This window comes from Cydia fagiglandana, chromosome 9 (genome assembly GCF_963556715.1).
Source record: "Cydia fagiglandana chromosome 9, ilCydFagi1.1, whole genome shotgun sequence".
Taxonomy (NCBI): Eukaryota; Metazoa; Arthropoda; class Insecta; order Lepidoptera; family Tortricidae; genus Cydia; species Cydia fagiglandana.
Window position 1 is genome coordinate 20,890,112 of NC_085940.1, and position 22,209 is coordinate 20,912,320.

Genomic DNA, 22,209 nt, shown 5'->3' on the forward strand with positions numbered 1-22,209 from the left:
TGAGTATTGTGCCGATGGTACCTTCCGTGATTCGAGCTAATCCCGTAACAGAGCTCAGGGCATCATTAGCAGCAGGTTATGAGCCCGTCCGACTGTGTGTTTGCTTCTTATTAGCTCACACAGCAGTGAGACACTGCTTGAAGGTTAACTGTAGCTTTAAATGTTTTTTAACTGACTACTTATATTTTTACCCTGAAATTTAATATCACAAGCTTCAATTGTCCATACGCACTCATTGTATCTCTACTATTATTGTTCAAGTTCACAACAAAATATTTAAATTTCCCTGAAATTCATATATGGTAAATTTCATTATTTCATACCGGCCTGTAAAATATCCGTTGCACTATTGTTCAAGTAGGTACACAACAAAATATTTGGATACTCCTGTTGAAATCGCTTCTGTTATCGGTTTAACGCAAATTCATTTAGCAAAGCTGAATCTGTGGCTGAATGAACTATTCATTTGGGATATGGAATCCGTATCAGGATTTGAACACTATTTCGATATTAATTCATTGTTCAACTATAAGGTGAATGTGGCGAAGACCGACATAATAATATAAAATCTATTGCAAAGTGTTCACTGACTACACTTGCACTGCACTTCCTACCTTTTGTAATGAAACACTTTCTTGACAACTTAGTACTCATTCCACTCAAACCAAATTTACTATATATAGGGGCTGTGGAAAAATCTTAATAGCGCGAAGTAGCCGACAGAACAGCGACATCTACCGTGAAATTGGGCAACTATAAAAACTAAACATTACTACATTCAACAAGACCGACACCTTCTAAGAACTCTCGTATTTGAATATCTAATACGCACGTCGTTCAGATGCTCAGACACAGTTAGAAATAGAGAGTTTCACTAAACTTCTTCTTCTGAAGAAGAGAAAACTTCTTCTGCTCTACCAACCATCGATAAGCGGAGTATGTGTACAAACACAAGAGTTAAAAGCAAGGAAAGAGCTTGAAGACGGTTTTCCCTTATTTATATGTATAGTCTTCTCTATATTGAGCTGTTTCACATTTAATAAATTTATTTTTTCAAGTTTTTAACTCATTTTTAGTGTAAGTTTTTCTAAGCCTTAAATTTTTTTTATTTGGCCGGATAGTTGATTGATAGAGACTACCTTATTCTAGCAATCCACCTTTTGTACTTGTTTTACTGTGCTAAAAATATACATATTCGTTTATAAATAAATAAGTAGCAAGCAGAACAGTTGAAAATGTTCCCAATGTTTTGCCAAATTCAACCTCGTCCTCTCTTAATAATTCAAGTTCCTTTCGAACGTTCCGTTACACCAGACAGATTAAGGCAAGTCCAGGAAATGATATACCAACACATCCCGGATTACTCCTAATAGATATTATTTTGCGGCGGCTTACTCCGTATTATTGGCAAATGCTCAATATCTCCTCAATCTCTGACGCTCGTATTTCATCGATCAGTTTAAATAAAAAACAAACTTAATGTCATTGATATTGAGTTCAATTTTGTAGATCAGGGGATGAAAGATGAGAGGTAATGGAAGTAGTGGATATTAGAAGGGGCAACGGAGGAATTTTCGTTTTCGGATGTTTGACTGATGGAGCTGTGTTTATATAAAAATATTTGTAAGCAACAATATTGATTATAATCGAAAAGTCCCATCCCGTTTAGGAATCTTGTTCGAGTTATGTGGAAACGTTTTCATGTGAAAATTTTAGTTTTGGGGCCGATTTTTATTTTGTTATCAATTTATTTTTGTCAACCAGAATAAGAAACTCTTAGTAGGTACTTTCACTAAGGCTCATGAAGAAAAGGAAAGCCAAATTGGCTTCGGTTTACCTACGAATATTTATACCTAGTAGCAAAAACATGAGTTTCATAATAAATTACAAAATTATCTAATTTTTTTATTTTTGATTTTACGAGACACAAAATGAATAACAATAAGATAAGATAAATAATTAGCAGCAGTAGCAGAGCTTAAAGACCCACGCAAATGACAAAACAGTTCAATACCGACAAAAACAGTAGTGTTGTGGGTATTGAATTCCCGAAACCACAAAAAGGGAGTAAGACAGAGATTGTTGCAGTAACTATCACTGGCTGCGGCTGTACGTAGTACCGCTGTCTTAAAACCGAACGCCCGCTGCTGGCGACGCCTACCACATTTATCACGTCTTGAATGATATAGGACAAAATTACAGTGGATCACACGTATTCTGATTTTAATTACAGGGTAAGAATTACATCTGGATTAGATATGGATCTGATCTGTCAGTATCAGAAGTGACGATTCTGGTTGAAGTTCAATTCTTACCCTGTTATTAAAGACGGTATACGCCTGCATGCCTTACCTACATAACAAGCAGTTTTGATTCAGATTCAAAGAATCATAAAAACGGTTCCCCGCTGTCCGCCCATCATCCGTCTGATAGTGCCATGAAGCCTATGCTCTGTATCTTTAGGTATATAAATAAAAGTAAACAAAATCTACCCTCAAATGGCTCCGTATGCCAGTTGAGGCTAGATGAAAACACACACGAACAAATAATGTAGATTAAAGTCTGGTCATTCAGTGACTGATCCCGGCGGTTTTGTAATTGGTCGGTTAAGCAATCAATGTTATAACTATCCTAAAATATACAAATTGATTTTTTACTTTTATTTAAATACCTAAAGATACAGATTTCTCTGAGAGCGTTTCATGTCCTACTGGCTCTTATGCACTGTGGCAATGGCGAAAATATTGCACAAAATATCCAAAAGCAATAAGGAAAACAAACGTTCACGTAATAAGAATCTACTCATTAATTAAGAGACTCTCTGGCCTACATTTATATCAGGTTTCTAGTGTTTTGAGAGTACTTTAAGAATTCAATTAAATAGACTGCTAACACTGTTGAAAGAAAAGTACAGTCAGCTATAAAAGCTCGTATCAAAAACTTGAATGATAGTGTTAAGGTTGGGCAACAAAATCAAACATAATAACTTAGAATACGCTTCCAGAATAGCACACAATAACGTCCGCCTCGGTAAACCCCAACTATTCAGGATCCGGGGATCCTGCACTCTGAAAATTAACTAAATACGTATACGGTCGATTAGAGCATTGTCTAGTGTCTACAATGACGATGCTTTTAGTAAATCTTTGACTTTAACAAAACGGTACACATGACTGACACTTACCTATCTGACATGTTATCGCATACACAAATTACCGCTATATAGGCCCCGCGCATGAACTATAGGGGGCAGCAGCATATGAGCCGTCAGATTTTTGGCGCGAGGCGTAAATATGTCATTTATGTCTCCGATGCAGCACACATGCAGCATGCAAGATGGAACGTACCGATGAGAACAGTAGATGGTATCACTTGCTTTGGCGATGTACATGTGCACATATGTTTCCGATTCAGGCCACAAGATGGCAGGCCCTCCAATGCGTACGGTCCCCGTGTGCCTAACACGTCATTCATGAGACACACGAAACACGTTTTAAAAAGTATCACGAAAAATGCCTATAACTAGTTTTTTAATTGATTTAAACTAGTACTAAGTCTGAAATCCAATACTAATAATATTTTTGGTTCACACATGCACAAATTGTAGCTATGTCGACTATGGTTGATTGGTAGAGAATGCCATTTGGCATTAAGTCCTCCATTTGTACATTGTTGTATATATTTTGTGCAATACAATTTAAATTATCTTGTCTTCGTCTCTTAGATTTAAAAATATTATGTTTTACTAATGTAGTTATGTCCAGAGCAACTTGCGAACCTACTCGCACCAGTATTTTAGCGCTGAAGGAGGGTAAAAGGAAAAAACTTTTCGATACCTACCCTCAACGCTACCTTATATAAGGCCTGACAGCACCTAGCGACCTCATTATTGTTCGTGCGCGCGCGACATTCGCACCTAGTATTGAAATAGTTTCTACGAGTTCTTAAAGTGTTACTATGCCTAAGCGTAAAAGGGACGAGGCGGAAGAGGACAAATGGCGCAGGCGAATAAAAAAATATCAAGCAAAGTTAAAAGAAAAACAGAACGTTCATCGTGTTGTGTACTCGGACGATGAACATGATATAATTGAAGGTAAGTTTAAAAGTGATTCGTTCGTTGTGTTAAAATATGCCATTATTTCATGTTGTTTGCTTCAAGCCAATACGTGATATTGGCCAACAGCCTTTTTATGCTCAGAGTTAATACGAGATATTAACCCGTAGCAATTTTTCCTTCACTGCATTTGTAGTGGAAAGTACAAATTTTATTTGTAAAACAAAAGTACCTACAAGTATTCTTGTGTACTTAAACGTTTGAATATACGTGATTAACCACGGTTTTATTTAATGGCATTTTACAGATCATGAGGAATACGAACGAGATACGGGTTTTGAGCCTGCAGGTTCCGCTGCGCAATATGACGAGTACATGTACGATGATGCAATTGAAGGTAGTTATACCTATATCTTTAACCACTTTTTTTATGGTTCAGTTTATTAATCACTCGTGTGTTAATTACATGCGTTCATTCTGCTAAATGCTTGTTTATTAATTTCCAGATAAATTGGAAACGGAATCAGCTATATTAGCTGCCCCTGCTAGTGACGTGGTCCAATGTGCCGCAGAAATTCATGCTGAAGCAGAAATTCCGGCGCCTAGTAATGCAGACGTGCAAAAGGATTTAGTTCCTGCCGAATCAAATAACAATGACGAGATCGCCGTTGTCACCGAGGATTTTGATCCTGATCTATTACGAGCCTTAGGCGAGTTTGAGGCAGACACTATTGAGTGGGGCGACAACATTCACGAAGACATTGCTAAACATTTTCAGCACATCCTTTTGAATGGGCTAAAAAAAGAAGCAAAGGAAGAATTAAATAAAAAATATTTATTTCCAAAAAACGTACCTTTATCAAAAGCCCCAACTCTAAATCCGGAAATCGCCGCCATGCTGACCGAGGCATCTAGAAATAGAGATAATCGAATTCTCGCCAAACAGCAGCAGATTGGAAAAGCCCTTTCAGGACTAGGCAAGGCTATGGCCTCTCTTTTGAAAAAGGAGCCTAATATAGCTGAAGCTATACGTACGTTAAGCGACATTGGAAAATTAGTTGCCGACGCTCACTTCGCCGAAACTGAAACTCGTCGGTCTGTCGTAATTCCGCTGGTTGACAAATCGCTCATTGACCCTTTCAAAGATAGGAAAAGGGATAGCTTTTTATTTGGAGAAAAGCTTGGCGATTTAGTTAAAAGCTCCCGCGGCATCAAGAAAACTGGGCAGTTGATTCAAGCAGCACCCACAGCGTCTGCTTCAAGTTCCGGTTTAAACTGGAGGCCCCCACCGTCACGCCCACGCCTACAGCGAGGCGGCCAGCTGCCGTATCCCGGCCGCGGCGGGGGGCTCAGAGGATACTCGTACTACCAACCCAGGCGCCGAGCGCCCCCAGCCCACAACACGGCATTCCGGCGGCAGACGCAGCATCCGCCGCCAGCACCTCTGCCGCCGAGGCGACAAGCGGCGCAGGCAGCGCGCCCGTCAGCCAACCAGTCACAAATGTAGATCCACAGGTACATGCCGGTCGTTTAAAATATTTTTCGAATGCGTGGGAGTCCATAACTAATGATAAATTTATTCTAAATACGATACAAGGTTACAAAATTCCATTTATAACAATACCTAAGCAAGATCCTACAAATTACCCTAAGAAATCTTTTTCCATCTCTGACTCATCGCTGATTGATAAAGAACTATTACATTTAACTAATATCAATGCAATAAAAGAGTGTCTGCCCGAACCGGGCCAGTTTCTGTCTGATATCTTCCTTGTTCCAAAAAGTGACGGCTCTATGAGGTTTATTTTAAACCTTAAAAAATTAAATAAATATGTTCACACTGAACATTTTAAAATGGAAGATATCAGAACTGCGACAAAGCTTCTTACAGAAGGATGTTATATGATAAATATCGATTTGAAAGAAGCTTATTTGTTATTGCCTATTCACCAGTCACATAGAAAATTTTTACGTTTCTCTTTTAAGGATAGGATATATGAATTTATGGCTCTCCCATTCGGGCTCTCTTCAGCTCCATATATTTTCACAAAAATATTACAACCGGTTGCATCATATTTAAGAACATTAGGTTTTCAGTCTGTAAGATATCTCGATGATATACTTTGTATAGGACATACTAAAGAAGATTGTTTAAAAAATGCTAACCATACTATAGAATGCCTGGAAAAGCTAGGCTTCATTATAAACTACACTAAAAGCAATTTGATTCCGGGACAAGAAAGTACATATTTGGGTTTTGTTTTAGATTCTAAAATGATGTGTTTAAAATTACCCCAAAAAAAACGGAACAATATTTTAGAACGCACAAATAAAATGTTAAGTACTAAAAATATTCGTATTCGTGATTTCGCGAGTTTTCTAGGCACACTTACAGCTGCATGCCCGGCAATCACATATGGTTGGCTTTACACAAAGTCAATGGAGAGAGCAAAATATTTAGCGTTACTTAAATCTAATGATGATTACGACAAGTTTATGGCAGTTCCAGATAGCGTGCGTGATGACTTACGGTGGTGGCAAAATAAAATTTTGACAGCATGTAACCCCATTCAAAAATATAACTACATACAAGAAATATTTACCGATGCATCCACTACCGGGTGGGGTGCCGCCTCGGGTGGTGAGAAAACCGGAGGTCAATGGACTGATATAGAACGTAAGAATCACATTAACTATCTGGAACTGCTAGCAGTCTACTTCGGTTTAAAATCATTTGCCGAGGATAAAGTAAATTGTGATATACTCCTTCGCGTTGACAATATCGTATATCAATAGAATGGGTGGCGTGCAATATCCACACCTTAATTATGTGGCTAATATGATATGGAAGTGGTGTGAGGAGAGAAGGATCTTTATTTTTGCGTCTTATATTAAATCATCCCTAAATATTGAAGCTGACAGTGAGTCTAGGAAAATTAATATTGACGGTGAATGGCAATTGCAGGACGAAGCTTTCATTAATGTTATTCAGAAGTTTGGTCGACCAGACATTGATTTATTTGCATCTCGCATAAATGCTAAATGCCCTAAATATATATCTTGGAAAAGAGATCCGTACGCGTATAATATTGATGCATTTACTATTAATTGGAAACCTTTTTTCTTCTATGCATTTCCACCGTTTGCACTTATTTTAAAAACTTTAAATAAAATCGTTACTGATAACGCGACTGGTATAGTCGTTGTTCCTTATTGGCCTTCGCAACCCTGGTATCCCCTTTTTAAGACATTAAGTATGGGTGAAGTAGTAATTTTCCCTCCGAATAAATATCTCCTCACATCTGCTTTCAGATCAACCCACCCGCTGCACCGACACCTTACCCTGGCAGCGAGCGTGTTATCAGGGAAAGCTTTGTCAAAAAAGGGGTACCAGAGTCTGCCTTAAATGTCTTACTTTCCTCAGTAACACAAGGTACCAAGTTACAGTACTCTTCTAGTCTCAAGCTCTGGTGGCAATATTGCGAAGAAAATAAGGTTGATTTTTATGATGTTCAAATTCCATCATTGCTAGATTTTTTGTCTAAATGTTTTGAAAACGGATCATGCTATGGTACGCTAAATAATCATAGATCCGCTGTGTCGTTGATCTCATCTCATAATATAAGTCAAAACGAGAGTGTTAAAAGGTTCTTTCGAGGAGTTTTTAAATTAAGACCGTCGTTCCCTCGTTACAGTGTAACATGGAACCCTAGTACGGTATTAGATTATTTAAATTCTTTATCAAATGATACAATCGATTTAGAAAAGTTAAGTAAAAAGCTGGTTATGCTTCTTGCTTTGGCTACTGCTCAAAGGATCCAAACTTTGTCTTTAATTAGAATTTCAAATATTAAATTTTACAATGATAAGGTTGTAATTATCATAACTGATTTAATTAAAACATCTGGAATTGGGCGAGCACAACCAGTAATAGAGTTACCATTTTTTAATCAAAGGCCAGGTATATGCCCGGCTGCTACATTACAAAAGTATATTGCAGTTACTGCAGCCCATAGGTCGAGTGAAGACAAACTCATACTTACTCATAAGAAACCTTACAGACCTGTTTCATCACAGACGATTGGTCGGTGGATTAAACAGGTCCTCCAGGAGAGTGGCATCGATACTAGTATTTTTGGCGCTCATTCGACGCGCCATGCCACAACCTCCGCAGCTTCACGGGCTGGCGTTAGCATTGAGGTGATCAGGAAAGCAGCTGGCTGGTCTAACCAATCAGCTGTTTTCGCTAATTTTTATAATAGACCAGTCATCAATGATCCTTAATTAAGTCAAATCTATTGTGGATTATTTGTTAATTTAGAATAAATACCATGTGTGATTATACTTGTTTTTTTATTAAGCTATACTACCTTTCGCTATACCTTTGATTTCGCAGCATTGATTTTTACTCTCTGAACATCTACATTAGTAAAACATAATATTTTTAAATCTAAGAGACGAAGACAAGATAATTGAATGATCAAACGAACTTACCATAAGTGAAGTTCGATCATAATTATCTTGTCTTCGTCGAAGAGATTTTAAAACCCTCCCTCCCTTTCTGGGCCCTTTGAAAATCAATGCTTACGGTATACTCTGAAAATAATGAGGTCGCTAGGTGCTGTCAGGCCTTATATAAGGTAGCGTTGAGGGTAGGTATCGAAAAGTTTTTTCCTTTTACCCTCCTTCAGCGCTAAAATACTGGTGCGAGTAGGTTCGCAAGTTGCTCTGGACATAACTACATTAGTAAAACATAATATTTTTAAATCTCTTCGACGAAGACAAGATAATTATGATCGAACTTCACTTATGGTAAGTTCGTTTGATCATTCAATAAATAAATAAAATCTTCCAATAAAATCAACACTGTCAGTTTCTTAAGGGACACGAAATGAGATATTTTATGAATTATGCTTTAATCTCGTATTATTATTCAGGGCAACAATGGCGATATATTGCGACCCGTCTGCAATCAGACGAAAAACCAACTTATCCAATAAGATTTGACGGGATTATTCTGAGCCCGAGCGGGTTTGTATTCACTTTGGGATGAACATAATAGGTATATATTATGAGTACCTATAAATAAACAATAGATTAGATAGATAAGGCGATTATTTAGTTTCTGCAAATACACAATTCACAAATGTGTACATTAACAAATAGGACAAAACTATAATAACTTACATAGGTAATTGGTACACTATTTATTTACTAGAAATATATATTATTTACCACAATACACTATTTACTGTTTAAATCTGGATACCATATTGAAAATCACACTGTCCGGAAATGCTTTCTCCAATATTCATGAAATGTTAGTAGTAATTTAGTTTCAATTAACTTTGTTTACAGTTCTCTGCAAAGGGAAATTTCATTTAGAAAATAACTTTAATAATTTTCTGTAAAATGTTTAGGTGTGCGATTAGAGTGGAATATATAGGCAAGCGCAAACCGGCGGAGCGCAGCGCAGATCACCGAGGAGGATTTACGCCGCGCAGCGCACACCGGCGAGGTAAAATCCCCCGCGATACCGCGAGCGCCAGCCAGCCTGAGCGCACCAGGGAGCACTTCGGCGTAGGCCGGGGGATGCCGCGGCATGCACGAGTTCTCCCCCGTCGTCTCTGCGCTACTCCGGCGCACTCGGGAGGCCTCGTCGGCGCATACCGGGGGATGCCGCGGCATGCCGGCTTCTACCGCCGCGGTATCCTCTAGCGTGCTCCTCGATGCCGCGGAGTAACAATCCTCCGAGATGCTCCGAGGTCGGTCTCAAAGCATTTAAATTTATACCTGAAGGTAATTGAAATAAGGAAGAAAATACATTGATAATTTTAAAGTGATCTGCGCTGCGCTCCGCCGGTTTGCGCAGGCCTTAAACCGCCAAATCTTGCAAAATTTTATGGAAATGACACCTGTCAGCGTACCCATCGAGATTGAAAAATACTAGGTATAGCGACCGTCTGCTTCCATGTTGTGTAAGTATTTTGGTTTTTTTCTTGCTACCTATATTTGTACTTGATACGATGACTAAAGCGATTATGGATTTTAATCACCGGTATTATGCAATACGTTTCATAGTTTGCATAGTTATGACGTTTTATCAATTCAATATCCATCCCATTAATAAAAAATAATATCCGCTAAAATCGAGTATCTAACAGTTTCTACCACAAAAACCTTTTTCTTCATAATTAACCCGGTTAGTTCAGCAAAAACATAATATTCTCATTAGTGAGAGGAAAACATGAAATAATTACAACTCTCATAATAGGCCCGCCGGTTTCCTATTCACCCCGCGTCGGCCGATACCGTAGGTATCCAACGTTATTAATATAGGAGCTTTATATTTTCATTAAACCTATATTTATTTTTATTTATCATGCCCTCCAAAAATCTGTAGACGGCAATATAAGAAATGGTTTAAGAGGTATTTCATTGGAAATTCTTTGTTCGTATAATAAAGGCCTTATTGAAAGTGCTTGGTGTGAAGGGAGTTGGAAATCGAAAGAGTTTAATCGTTAGTTTGGCTACTGTTGTAAAGAAATCTTGAAAGACAGCGCAGTTTTGACTTTTGCAGGTAAACGTACCAATACGATAAAAGACGAAGTTTCGAATGAATCAAAAGAAATATATAACTACTATTTTGTTGCCCTAAGAGCATATTTGAGCAAATCAAGTAAATTTGTTTTTTTTCCTTGCTAACGTTTTAAAAGAAGCAATAAAGCTGGTGTTACGCTTAGTAGGTACGCGAAATCAAATCTCGCACGAAGCATTTTTAATTTAATTTAAAATGTTTTTTCATACCTATGCTTAAAGATACATACCTAGTATCTTTAAGCATAGGTATGAAAAAACATTTTATCGAATTTAGCACATATAACATAATGTTTTTAATGTTGTTATCTGCATCTGTTATGTTTTTTTTTTATTATTCTGTGTTGTTTTGTCAGCGTATTGACACCACTCATGAGCTGCGACACATGCTAAATGTACCTACAGTAACATAATATCAAACCCGGAACTTCTACATTACTTATTAGATTTACCCACCCCCACAATAACATTAAATTAGGCTTAAATGATTTAAATATATGTATAATATACGTGTATATAATTTAGAATAAATATATCATTAATCAATTCATATACCTTTTTAATTACCTACTGCCCATAACATTTTATTAAGATTTTCTAAATTTGAAAGACATGTTACTGTAAGAAAAAAACCTCACAGAAAACATGAAACCTCAAGCTAAATCACTTCATAAAACACGGTAACAGACTTGTCACATTCATATTTCAAGCTCAGAGAGACAGATCAAATTAGTTTGTATCCTTTGCCGTATTCATTTCATTCTTTATCATTCCTTTCAGGGCCGGGGAAAAGGGAGTGTCAAAAGGTTTTTTGGAAGTGTGTCCTGTGTGAGTGTGGTGGGATAAATGAGGGCAAATGATTATATTGGAGCGCTTCGTTTTGCCTTTAACCTTTCGTTTTAACCTTAAATTGGCGGATATATCCTAAAACATGCAAAAATTCCACAAAATGGGGAATTCTACTGCCTTGGGTTGGACTTGAACCTTCGATCACTGGATCACTAGCCCAGTGCTCTGCCATCTGAGCTACCAAGACCTCCTTACATCCCTTTACCTTCATTTGTAATAATACCTTTCGCGTCACATGAATACCGACATATGAATGATAACTAAATGACATCACTTAAGATATCATGTTGATGTCAATGTACGTTGAAATTGGCCGTAGATCAAAAGTGCCCAGTACAATCAAACATTTTGCGTGTAACTTTCCACTACAAATTCAAGCAATCAACAGAACACACAGTCTAATCTTAAACTATACTGTGTTTTGGTCACAAACTGGAAACAATACAAACTGAAGGCTAAGCAAACGCCAGCTCTGAATGCAAATTGTCTCAGACCAAACACACGGTCTCGTACTAGTGATGGGCTAAAATCGGATGTTTTCCCGGGAATTTACCGAGTATTTTCCCGGTCATATCGATCTGCCAATTTTTGTGGAATGTTTGGTTTTCCATATGATTCGAATTTTCAAAAAACAAATTATACCCAAATTGAAATTAATACCTTTGGGTGTAGGGTTTTATGCACACTAGCAGACCCTCCCCTCTCCCTGTTGCAACCCGCCCTTTTTTCCATCAAACATGTAACAATGACAATTTACCGTAATTTCTTCGTAATTTCGCACTTTTTGAGGACAACCAATGATTTTACAAACAGTTTACATCACAATATGTAGGTACATCTTTTATTTATATAAATAATATAAACTACTACCTAGTTAAAATATTGTTAATTATGAATATTTTATCGACAACAACCATCGTAAAACTTGTTGGTTAGATACGTCAAATGCTAACAAAATAAGTCATATTTGTTTACATTATTAGTCTGTTCTTTTGAACTCCACTTCACAAAGGGATATGACCAGTGAGAATAATGCTGGAATATTATATTTATTTCCGGGAAAACTAATTTTCCACATTACTACAACTAACCCCCTCGCACCCTCGGTCTTGGGTTTGTAACTGAATTATAGACCCTTTTGATTCGCTATGCTAAGTTGGCTTGCGAACTTTTCAACGGTTCATTAGATATAGCTTAATGCAATGTTGTATTTGTTAAATGTGCGTCAGCGCATTTGCCTGGCAATTACATATAATCAAGTACATTTACTTAGTTTTTATTTATTAGTGTTGTCGCGATTTACATCAAAAATACATTAATATTTTAAAAAATAAATACAAAATTAATACCTTAAAAATAAACCTTAAACCTAAAGGGACTAAAACTAAAATACTACTAAATATAAAATACCTCCCCCAAATCCCCTGCTTCTGGCTTAGACCCCAGAATGCTGGCGGCGTTACCTCTCTGCACCGCCAGACTCAACCTCTGCGCAAAGAAGGAGCCCGCTCTGTGGTCCCCCACACCTATCAGACGTTCCGACACCTTTTTAATATTGTTTTTCGTACATATTTTATCTTTACGCATATCATAAACTTCCCATTATGCAACAAAAATGGCAAATTACCTTTTTTTTTATTTGCTAAAAATATTATGTTTTTTACAACAGATTCCTTATCTGTGAAAATGTTTTTATTCCTTTATTATCACGGAAAAACAAAGCAAATTGATTTGACCTCTATTCTAATATTAGTTGAGATGACGTTTTATTTCAAAAGAAGTGTTAATTACAAACATGACAATTCTCGCATGTCACCGCCATATTAACGTTGTTGTAGGGACCAATTATTGACGTTCAGTTTGTTTTGTAATAAAATTAGTATGTACTTATAAAATTTGTTTGTTTTGTTGCCAACCACATCATAAAATCCAAAAATAAAACTCGGTTCAAAAATAAACTTCCTACTTCTCAAATATAATTCATAGAGTCATACCGAGATAAGTCTGCAACAATGTTGATAGCACACGCAGTGCAAGTGTTATTTTAACGTCATACTTCTATGAAATTATGACGTATAAATAACAATTGCACTGCGTGTGCTATCAAAATCGTTGCTGACTTCCTCGTCGGTGTAACTCTATGTGTATATTTTTTAATTGTAACAATTTCTAACGCAAGCGTTTTACTGAAGCACCTGTCGCCTGGAGTCCATACCGTTAATGACCTCGGCTGCCCTAAGCAGAAAACAAGTATCTCGGAAATTTTCAAAAACGGGTTTTTTGGATTTTCGGAATCTACAATTTTAGGCGCATCTTTCACCAAAAAATAATTGTAAAATAATGCGTAGTTTTTAAAATATTCATGTTTTTAAAATCCAAGTATCTTTTTTTGACCCTGTATTCTACGCTGAATTCAAGTATATGTCCCATTTCTACGCTAAATTCAAGTAACTAAACAGAGATACTTGTAATTCATATAGATGACCGAGATACTTGAGTTTAGCGTAGATGTTCGTAACTGCGAATCAGTTTATTACAATGGTAAAACAAGTATCTCCCAACACAATCTGCAATTTAGGTAAGAAATTAGTTACATAGTTATACAGAAGGTAGGTACCTTGTTTAAACATATACTGACGAGTACATAGAGAACAAATTTGCTTAGCAATATTCGTGTCAAAGGCTAACACGTGAAGAGTCTGTGAGATTTAAGTATAAAGAAAAAGTGTTGTTAAAACAATTAAAATTATCTGTATTGTCTACATTAATGAAAACAGAACACTAGAATGCATGAGATAGACGCCTACGCCAAAGAAAGAGGAAATCATAATCAGGCCGTATCCATGCCAAAGGTTTTGGAAAAAAATAGAAACAAACAATAACTGACTGGATTCAATTGACCAAAAGGGAAATATTTATTTTAATCCAGAAATTGATTTTTTATAAAGAAATATATTATGTGGTGTAGTGAATCATCTGAGATCAATTTCGAGGAGGCTATTAGTAGAGTTAGACCAAAAAAGTCTGTAGAGATGTTGAGAGCACACTCAGTGCCAGTGTTATTTATATCATAATTTCATAGAAGTTTGACGTTTAAAATAAAACCTGCACTGCGTGTGCTGTCAAAATCTCTGCAGTTTTTGGTTTAACTCTAGCCAATAAAGAGAACCACCAATTACTTACCATATTAATAGGTAACATAGCCAAGAATCGATATTGATTTATAAGAAAGAGGGAAAACTGACTTGAAGGATTTAATTCGATTTTTACTTTGTTACATAAGTAAAGTTAAATAGTAAATAAAGTAACTATGTACACCTAAGTATTTATCTATGTAAGTATGTATATCGTCGGCATCGTCACCTAGTACTCATAGTACAAACTTTGCTTAATTTGGGGCTAGGTCAACAGGTGAAAGATTGTCCCCAAATATTGATTTTTATGGACTCACCAGCTCTCACCATACCATGCACCAGCCTCATTCCTATCAAAGACATATGTCAAATAGGACTATAAAAAATGCAAGCGCAAGTCGAACTTGCCCACCTTACAAATTTAAATTATTTCTTTTTTAGTAGGTACTTTATAGTTTTCAGATTATTCCCATACTTATAGTGTAAGACAATATTACTTGCCACATTTCATAGTTCTAGGTCAAAGGGACTTCCTTAAGCTACCTACTACCTACCAGTTTTAAATTTTGATTCATTTGAGACTGTCGAATACTTACGTATTTTGACATAAACAACCGTATCTTTTTTTACGTTAATTTAGAAGTTTGAAACCACCCATCCACGAAGACAGAGGGTTTGTTGAAGGAATGGGATATTGCATCACAAAATAATCGCTGGCAATAAATAAAATCGATGAAATAGCTACCAATAACCATGTGTCAGAAGGTCTGAGGATGGCAACATCACCCAACTAACATATATTAGGCGCTAAATTTAAGGGTTAGAAGAGATTTATATAAGCGCCTATTTACTCTTTAGGTGTTGTTAGTACTCTAAAAATAGGAGTTATAGCCGGCTATAACCCCGTTTTAACCCCGGATTGGGCACAAATTTTATCACCATAAGATTTATAACAGTGCTACAGTAGGGTTAGCGGATAAAAAAAGAGATATAAGAGCGGTATAGTGGAGCTACAATAGTGTTAATTAATTCTTTAGGAGCTAGATGGGTTGCATATAGGTGACTACAAACTGTTGTAGTAGAAGAGCGCTAAAGTAGTGTTGTAATAGCGTTGATTAAGTACTTAGGGTTTAAAAGGGTGCCAAATAAGCGAATACTAACTATTTGAGTAGTAGTGTAGGGCCATATAGATGATACTTTCAGCTTTAGATGGTATATTAGCATTTAAAGTCAATATTTGTAACACTCAAGAAGGTAATTGCATATTTTTTCCTTAGCCCTATCTGCTTTGGTTGCAGATGTTTCCATTTTGTATTATTATTCGTAAGCTTGCTCTGTGACAGCTTGAAGTGAAATGTAATGGCGGATAATTAAAAGCAAATAATGATTTTAGTTCACTGATGCAGGAGTTATCTGCGGATTTATGATGGCGAAATTAATTACACTGTCAAAAACTATATGTATTACTAACAGAATTTTAATGGGCCTCTGATCCTTTGCATATTTATCTGAATATAATATTTTTTTATTTGTGGTCCACCGTATTTAATTTTCGTAAAATTTCTCAATATACGTAAAGTCCGGTTTTAAATATAACAATACTAACATTAGGTCAATATTGAGCAAAAGTATCGATTTTTATGAAGTATTTACGTTCTAATTAATAGTTTTTGTTTTGCTTATTGATTCATCGGTCATCTTAACATGGCGCTATAGGCTTAGGTCCTAAGTAAGACTCTAATAACAGTATAAGATGTACTAAGGTATTGAATAACGCTCGTCTGCGACTACATGATCGATAATGGTGACTCATAACTTCTCTTTTCGACTGTAAGTGATACAAGAGAGTTAAGTAGCGATTATGATACACGGAGCTATAAAAGACTTTTTATCGCCTGTTTAGAACCTTAAGCGAAAATTGCTGCTGCTTATTACTCATATAGATATTAAGGTGGTAGAATTCACTTTGAGCTATAACACTAGCGGCTTAAGATGCATTGTAGCGGCCAAAACGGCTACTGTGGATCTTAAAGCTATACATGGACCTCTTAAAGACCTTGATGTCACCAGAGCCTGTAAGCTTAGAATATGTAGCTATTCTACAGCCGTTCTATGTCTTTAGGTGATAAAATAAGTGCTAAGTGTCGCTTAATTGTTAGTTGGGCAATTACTAATAAAAAAAAGTATAATTTCCAAGAGAAAATGAGTTTAAAATATATATAAAAAAAATATAATTCTTTCAAGCGTTTTATTATGTAACAGAAATTTTGAAGTCGACAAACCAGAAAGAAACAAAAATGAGTTATCGGTAGCTTATATCATTAGCTTTCATTTGATACCATTTCCTTCAGAATTACATGAAAATTTGAAAAGTTATTGAGCGGAGAGCCAAATATGTTTAGTATTTAAGAAGCTAAAGTGCTTGCTATTTCAAAGCTAAACACGAGATACTTGAATTTGTGTAGAATGGTTCTGAGATTTTCGGGCAGTAAACTACACAGAAAACATTTTATGCCTGTACAAAGTTTTATATACAAGAATATAAAAAAATAAAGTCTGTATAAGCTTAATTTTATCGCCCTTAACATAATGGTATAAAAAAATGATATATTTTAGACCAAATACCTAACAAAACAGACAAATTACGTTTTTTTGCTCTCCTCAAAAATTTGTCAAAACTGAGTTACTTGTTTTCTGCTTAGGGCAGCCGACCTGTGCACACCGGCTGCGTGTGCGTGACGTACACGTGCGCGTGCGGCGTTGTAGTATACAGATCCTTATGAGAGATGGCACACCGCTTGCGTGACGTGTGCGTGTGCGGCTCCAACATTTTAGCGCACGCACACGCGCACGTCACGCACACGCAAGCCGGTGTGGCTCGGCCTTAACTGTCACTTTGAGATGCGCTAAAATTAAAAAAAGCAAACCAGTGTGAGCTACGCGCTAAGTTTGTAGCCGATAACAGGTTTTTTCCGCTTTGTAGCGAAAAGCACCTACTATTGATCGCTAACAGTACCTATGTTAATTTACAGACAAATCAGTACAAAAGCAATTGTTTTCAGTTTCAAACGCAAAACAAAGAACTCATCCGGAACGCAAAAAGTAACAAATGAAATTCACACGTCGCAAATAAGTTTAATTGTGCAAAACAGCCGCCAGGGGGCACCCTCGTCAAGAAGTTTTAATTGAAAACGATAAGTACGCATGGGTGAATCTCCCATTGCTCTCGCAGATTACCCCGTCGGGTAAATTACCCCGTATGGGGTGAGAATACGTGATGCCGATGAATATTGCGATTAGTCATTTCCAGTCGATTACGGGGGAATGGATGTGCGCAGGGAAACGAATATGTAGATAAGTCCAAATAATCAGATAAGACAATCAAAATATGTATAACAGTCCTTAAACGTAACACTTAGGCCTCTTCTACCTAGCGTTATCCCAGCCTTTGCCAGGGTCCGCTTTCCTACTTGCTTTCCTCCACTTTGCGCGATCCTGGCCGTCGTCTCGTGTGAGCCCGAAACGAGGAAACGAAACACTTAGGTATTTCATATAATTATATTTATAGCTCCTCCGCATACCTCATTGTATGGTTTTTAATTTGTTGGATTTGTCTCAGAGCATTTAGTAACTGGAAACGCCTTGGCTGTCATTTTCTGCACAATGCAGTCTGCCAATTTTTGCGGGTGAGGGGCACGTCAAATGTATGGCTATTTGTACATGATTTGTACGTAACGTACAATTAGCCATGTCAGATAAACGTCAGGCCATACAAAAGTTTGCACAATTGTGCAAGGTTTTCGGCAGAGGGGTAAGCTCTTAAAAGGCGACTCCGGTTATTAAATGCTCTAAGATTCTCTACTCCGGAAAGCACAATGAGCGCAATAATAATAACATTGGCAACATTATTTTAAGATTATTATGATAATTTAATGGAAGATAATTATACTATACTTAATTTTGTAGACAAAATATGGATACCTGGTGTCTGAAATAAATATTTTCATTTTCATTTTATCATCATCATCATCATCATCATCATCATTTCAGCCTATATACGTCCCACTGCTGAGCACAGGCCTCCTCTCATGCGCGAGAGGGCTTGGGCTATAGTCCCCACGCTAGCCCAATGCGGATTGGGGACTTCACATACACCTTTGAATTTCTTCGCAGATGTATGCAGGTTCCCTCACGATGTTTTCCTTCACCGAAAAGCTAGTGGTAAATATCAAATGATTTTTCGTACATAAGTTCCGAAAAACTCATTGGTACGAGCCAGGATTTGAACCCGCGACCTCCGGATTGAAAGTCAGACGTCATATCCACTCGGCCACCACTGCTTATCAGCAGCTTATGCTGCTTCATTTTATATATTTTCATAACAAGCTTATTCCAGTGATATTTTTGAACGGTACCTACTTTAATAAATAAAATAATAAAGGCATTAGTCAAATAAAAATCAGACTTTGCGACTTGGAAAGTTCAGTCCAGTAACGAATATTACTCGCCTCGATCAAAAATGTATCGGAAAAATTCGAATACACATACGGAAATTTTTTGATCATTACCTGACATGAAGCGTACATGTTGCTATAATTGGAACTAACGGAGTTTTATCCAGATTCCATATTTCGCAGTGAATGCAAATACAAAATATTCCTTGTAAAAGGATTTCATACATGAAACTGGGTATTAATAAATTGGAGTAAAAGCTGTGGCTCGGGAAAACCCACAAAATAGATTTTATTTATTACTTATTTAGTACGAATTCATTATTTGTATCTGATTCCGAAACCCCGGTTTGACGGGGGCAAAACATGCACCGTGCTTAATTAATTTTGATGCAGCAATTTTTGAATGATTGTAATTAATCATTACACCTTGTAAAACGAAGTCCCCAGCCGCGTGTTTATTTGTGTGTATGTATGTTTGCGATAAACTCAAAAACTACGGAATGGATTTTCATGCGGTTTTCACATATCAATAGAATGATTCTTGAGAAATGTTTAGGTGTATAAATTGTTAAAGTTTTGTGTAACCCATGCGAAGACGGGAAGGAACGCTAGTTTGAATAAATAATAGCAGAAATTCTATATTATTTGCCGTTTTTATTTCTTAAAATATGATTATTATTTATGAGTAGTTATTTGTTTTATGTGTATATGTGTGTATAATTGTTAGATATTTTATGAGCCAAAAAATTTTGCAAACATATTTGTAAGTATCTCGCGTAAGCGCAGGGTTCTCTAGAGATAACTAAAATTTGTTTTATGACCGGGTGCTTGGAGTTCTATTACGTATTAAGCTTTACAAAAATTTAAACTTTTACAATATTTTTAATATTCCTTAAACTGCCAGCAAAAATATAGGTATTTGGTTTGTTAGACCTTTATCTTCGTTAATTTTTATTCCTTAATCGAATGAATTTATAATAGTCATAATACTTTACCTTTTTTATCAATTACTTACATATTGTCTTGTTTTCGCTTTTAAACTACTGCCCTATAAATACATCACATTAAAGTGTAATTTTAATCCGCGCCGTAATAAACCTGTCAACATAAAACGCGTTTTTACAGTATTCGGTAGGTACGACTGTTTAATAGACTTTCTGCCTGATTCGAACTTTAAGATACGTCAATTAAAAGATCTAGAAACGATATGGATTAGATTGGATTGGATTATGGATTGGATGTCAGTGTCAAAACTGTTTCTGTTTGAATAAACGTCACATTTGACACTGACATATCTAATCCATTCTCGTTTCTAGATTTATTAACTGACGTGTCTTAAAGTTTGAATCGGGCCGTTTTACAGGCGTTTCGCAAAGCGGCATGTCCAAACCTTATGTTTTAATGTGTATGAATTTCTTTAATACTTCACAGTTTCACATAATGCATTCATAGATGGCGTTAGTAGTAGCGATTTTGGAAATTTATTATGGTTATTTTTGTTGGCAATTCATTCTAAAATATTTGTAAAATTATTTGGAATAACATGTTTGTAATATTTTGCATTAAAATTCACATTTTAGCAATTTGTTATTAAAGGAAATTAATTACCAAATAAATCAAAAGATGGCACTTTGTTCCCAACGCGTCGGTTCTACAACGCGGTATTAAGATTTTTCCGGGTTTCGTATATAAGCTTCGAGGAACAATAGGTCGTCAATTCAAAATTCAAATCAAGCAGTGAGTGTTATATACAGTGTGTATTAGTAGTAGTAAGTTGTAAATAAAGTGGTGGTTTATACAGTGTGGTGTTATTTTTGGACCTCGTACATGGTCCTTCGAGCCGGATACTTGGCAATTCGGTTCACGGAGTCGACGGCAGAGGGCGCCGTCCGGCAAAGTGCGGGTGCTGCCGAGTGCAGTGCCAACGTCAACCAAGGCCTGACGTCATCGGCAGCAGCGTCATCGCGTGACGTCATCGGCAGCGGCGACATCGGGTGACGTCATCGGCAGCAGCGTCATCGCGTGACGTCATCGGCAGCGGCGACATCGGGTGACGTCGCGACATCGCGTGACGTCACGACATCGGGTGACGTCAACAGCGGCGAGTTCAGTGTGACGTCAGTTGTGGTCAAGTGTGAGTGCCGGTGGTGAATTGTGAGTACTTTATTATTAATTACTGAGTGAGGACTTAGAAAATTTCACGTGTAACTGGACTTAGAAAAATTCAATCGGATAATCTGGGACTTAGAAAATCTTCAATCCGATTGAGTGGGGACTTAGAAAATTCAGATCAGTAGCCAGGACTTATGCCCGATTTAAGTTAGCTGTCAAACACTTAGAAATAAATCACGATGGAGAATCTTATAAATATACAGGATGACTTGCAGTCTAGAATTGTTCGCGGTTTCGAAAACTTCAAAAAGTCTCGCAAAGAACGCCGTAATTCTGTTGATTATCTCAACACTAGATTGGAATTGTTGGAGGAATTATGGACCCAATTTTCACGCACGCATACACATATTATTCAGAACAGCGAGTCAGAAGCTTTGACTCAAAGCACATATGTCGTAAACAATGTGTATGATGACACTGAAGAAGCATACATAACTTATAAATGCCTTGTTAAATCTTTGCTTAGCAGTCTCAAGCCAGCTTCTACATCTGCAACGTCAAGCATGAATGTCACCGAGCCCAGTAAGTCAACCAACAAGGCTGAGGAACGCGTCAAACTGCCCAAGATTTCAATACCAACGTTCTCCGGTCAGTATGCTGAATGGGTGAGTTTCCGTGACATGTTTGTTTCGTTGATACACAGCAACAAAGATCTAGATGATGTCCAGAAGCTGCATTATTTAAAGGGGCATTTAACTGGCGAAGCTGAACAGTTGTTGAGACACATTCCAATCACCAAAGATAACTATAGTACCAGTTGGGAGCAACTCGAGAAGCGGTATAACAATAAGAAATATTTATCAAACTGCATTCTAAAACGATTGTTAAGTCAGCGTAATTTGGCTACTGAATCTGCAAGTGCCCTTAAGGAGTTGTTAGATACAACCAACGAGTGTCTACAAGCGCTGAAGAACTTAGGCATAGATGTTAAGAGTTGGGACGTTATTAT

General features: G+C 36.9%; 1 protein-coding gene across 1 annotated transcript; it reads left to right on the plus strand.

Moving 5' to 3' along the window:
- Window positions 1-3,957: 3,957 nt before the first annotated feature.
- On the plus strand, window positions 3,958-5,561 carry LOC134667669 (uncharacterized). Its single transcript, XM_063525090.1, has 3 exons — window positions 3,958-4,093; window positions 4,362-4,451; window positions 4,561-5,561. Exons 1-3 carry the CDS (start codon window positions 3,958-3,960, stop codon window positions 5,559-5,561), a joined length of 1,227 nt encoding a protein of 408 aa, XP_063381160.1.
- Window positions 5,562-22,209: the final 16,648 nt, after the last annotated feature.

What these genes read in the sequence shown, in the direction of transcription:
- LOC134667669 (XM_063525090.1), top strand. Translation starts at nt 3,958, where the DNA reads ATGCCTAAGCGTAAAAGGGACGAGGCGGAAGAGGACAAATGGCGCAGG. An exon ending in TGAACATGATATAATTGAAG is followed by an intron (nt 4,094 to 4,361) that starts GTAAGTTTAAAA and finishes GGCATTTTACAG; the next exon opens with ATCATGAGGAATACGAACGA. An exon ending in GTACGATGATGCAATTGAAG is followed by an intron (nt 4,452 to 4,560) that starts GTAGTTATACCT and finishes ATTAATTTCCAG; the next exon opens with ATAAATTGGAAACGGAATCA.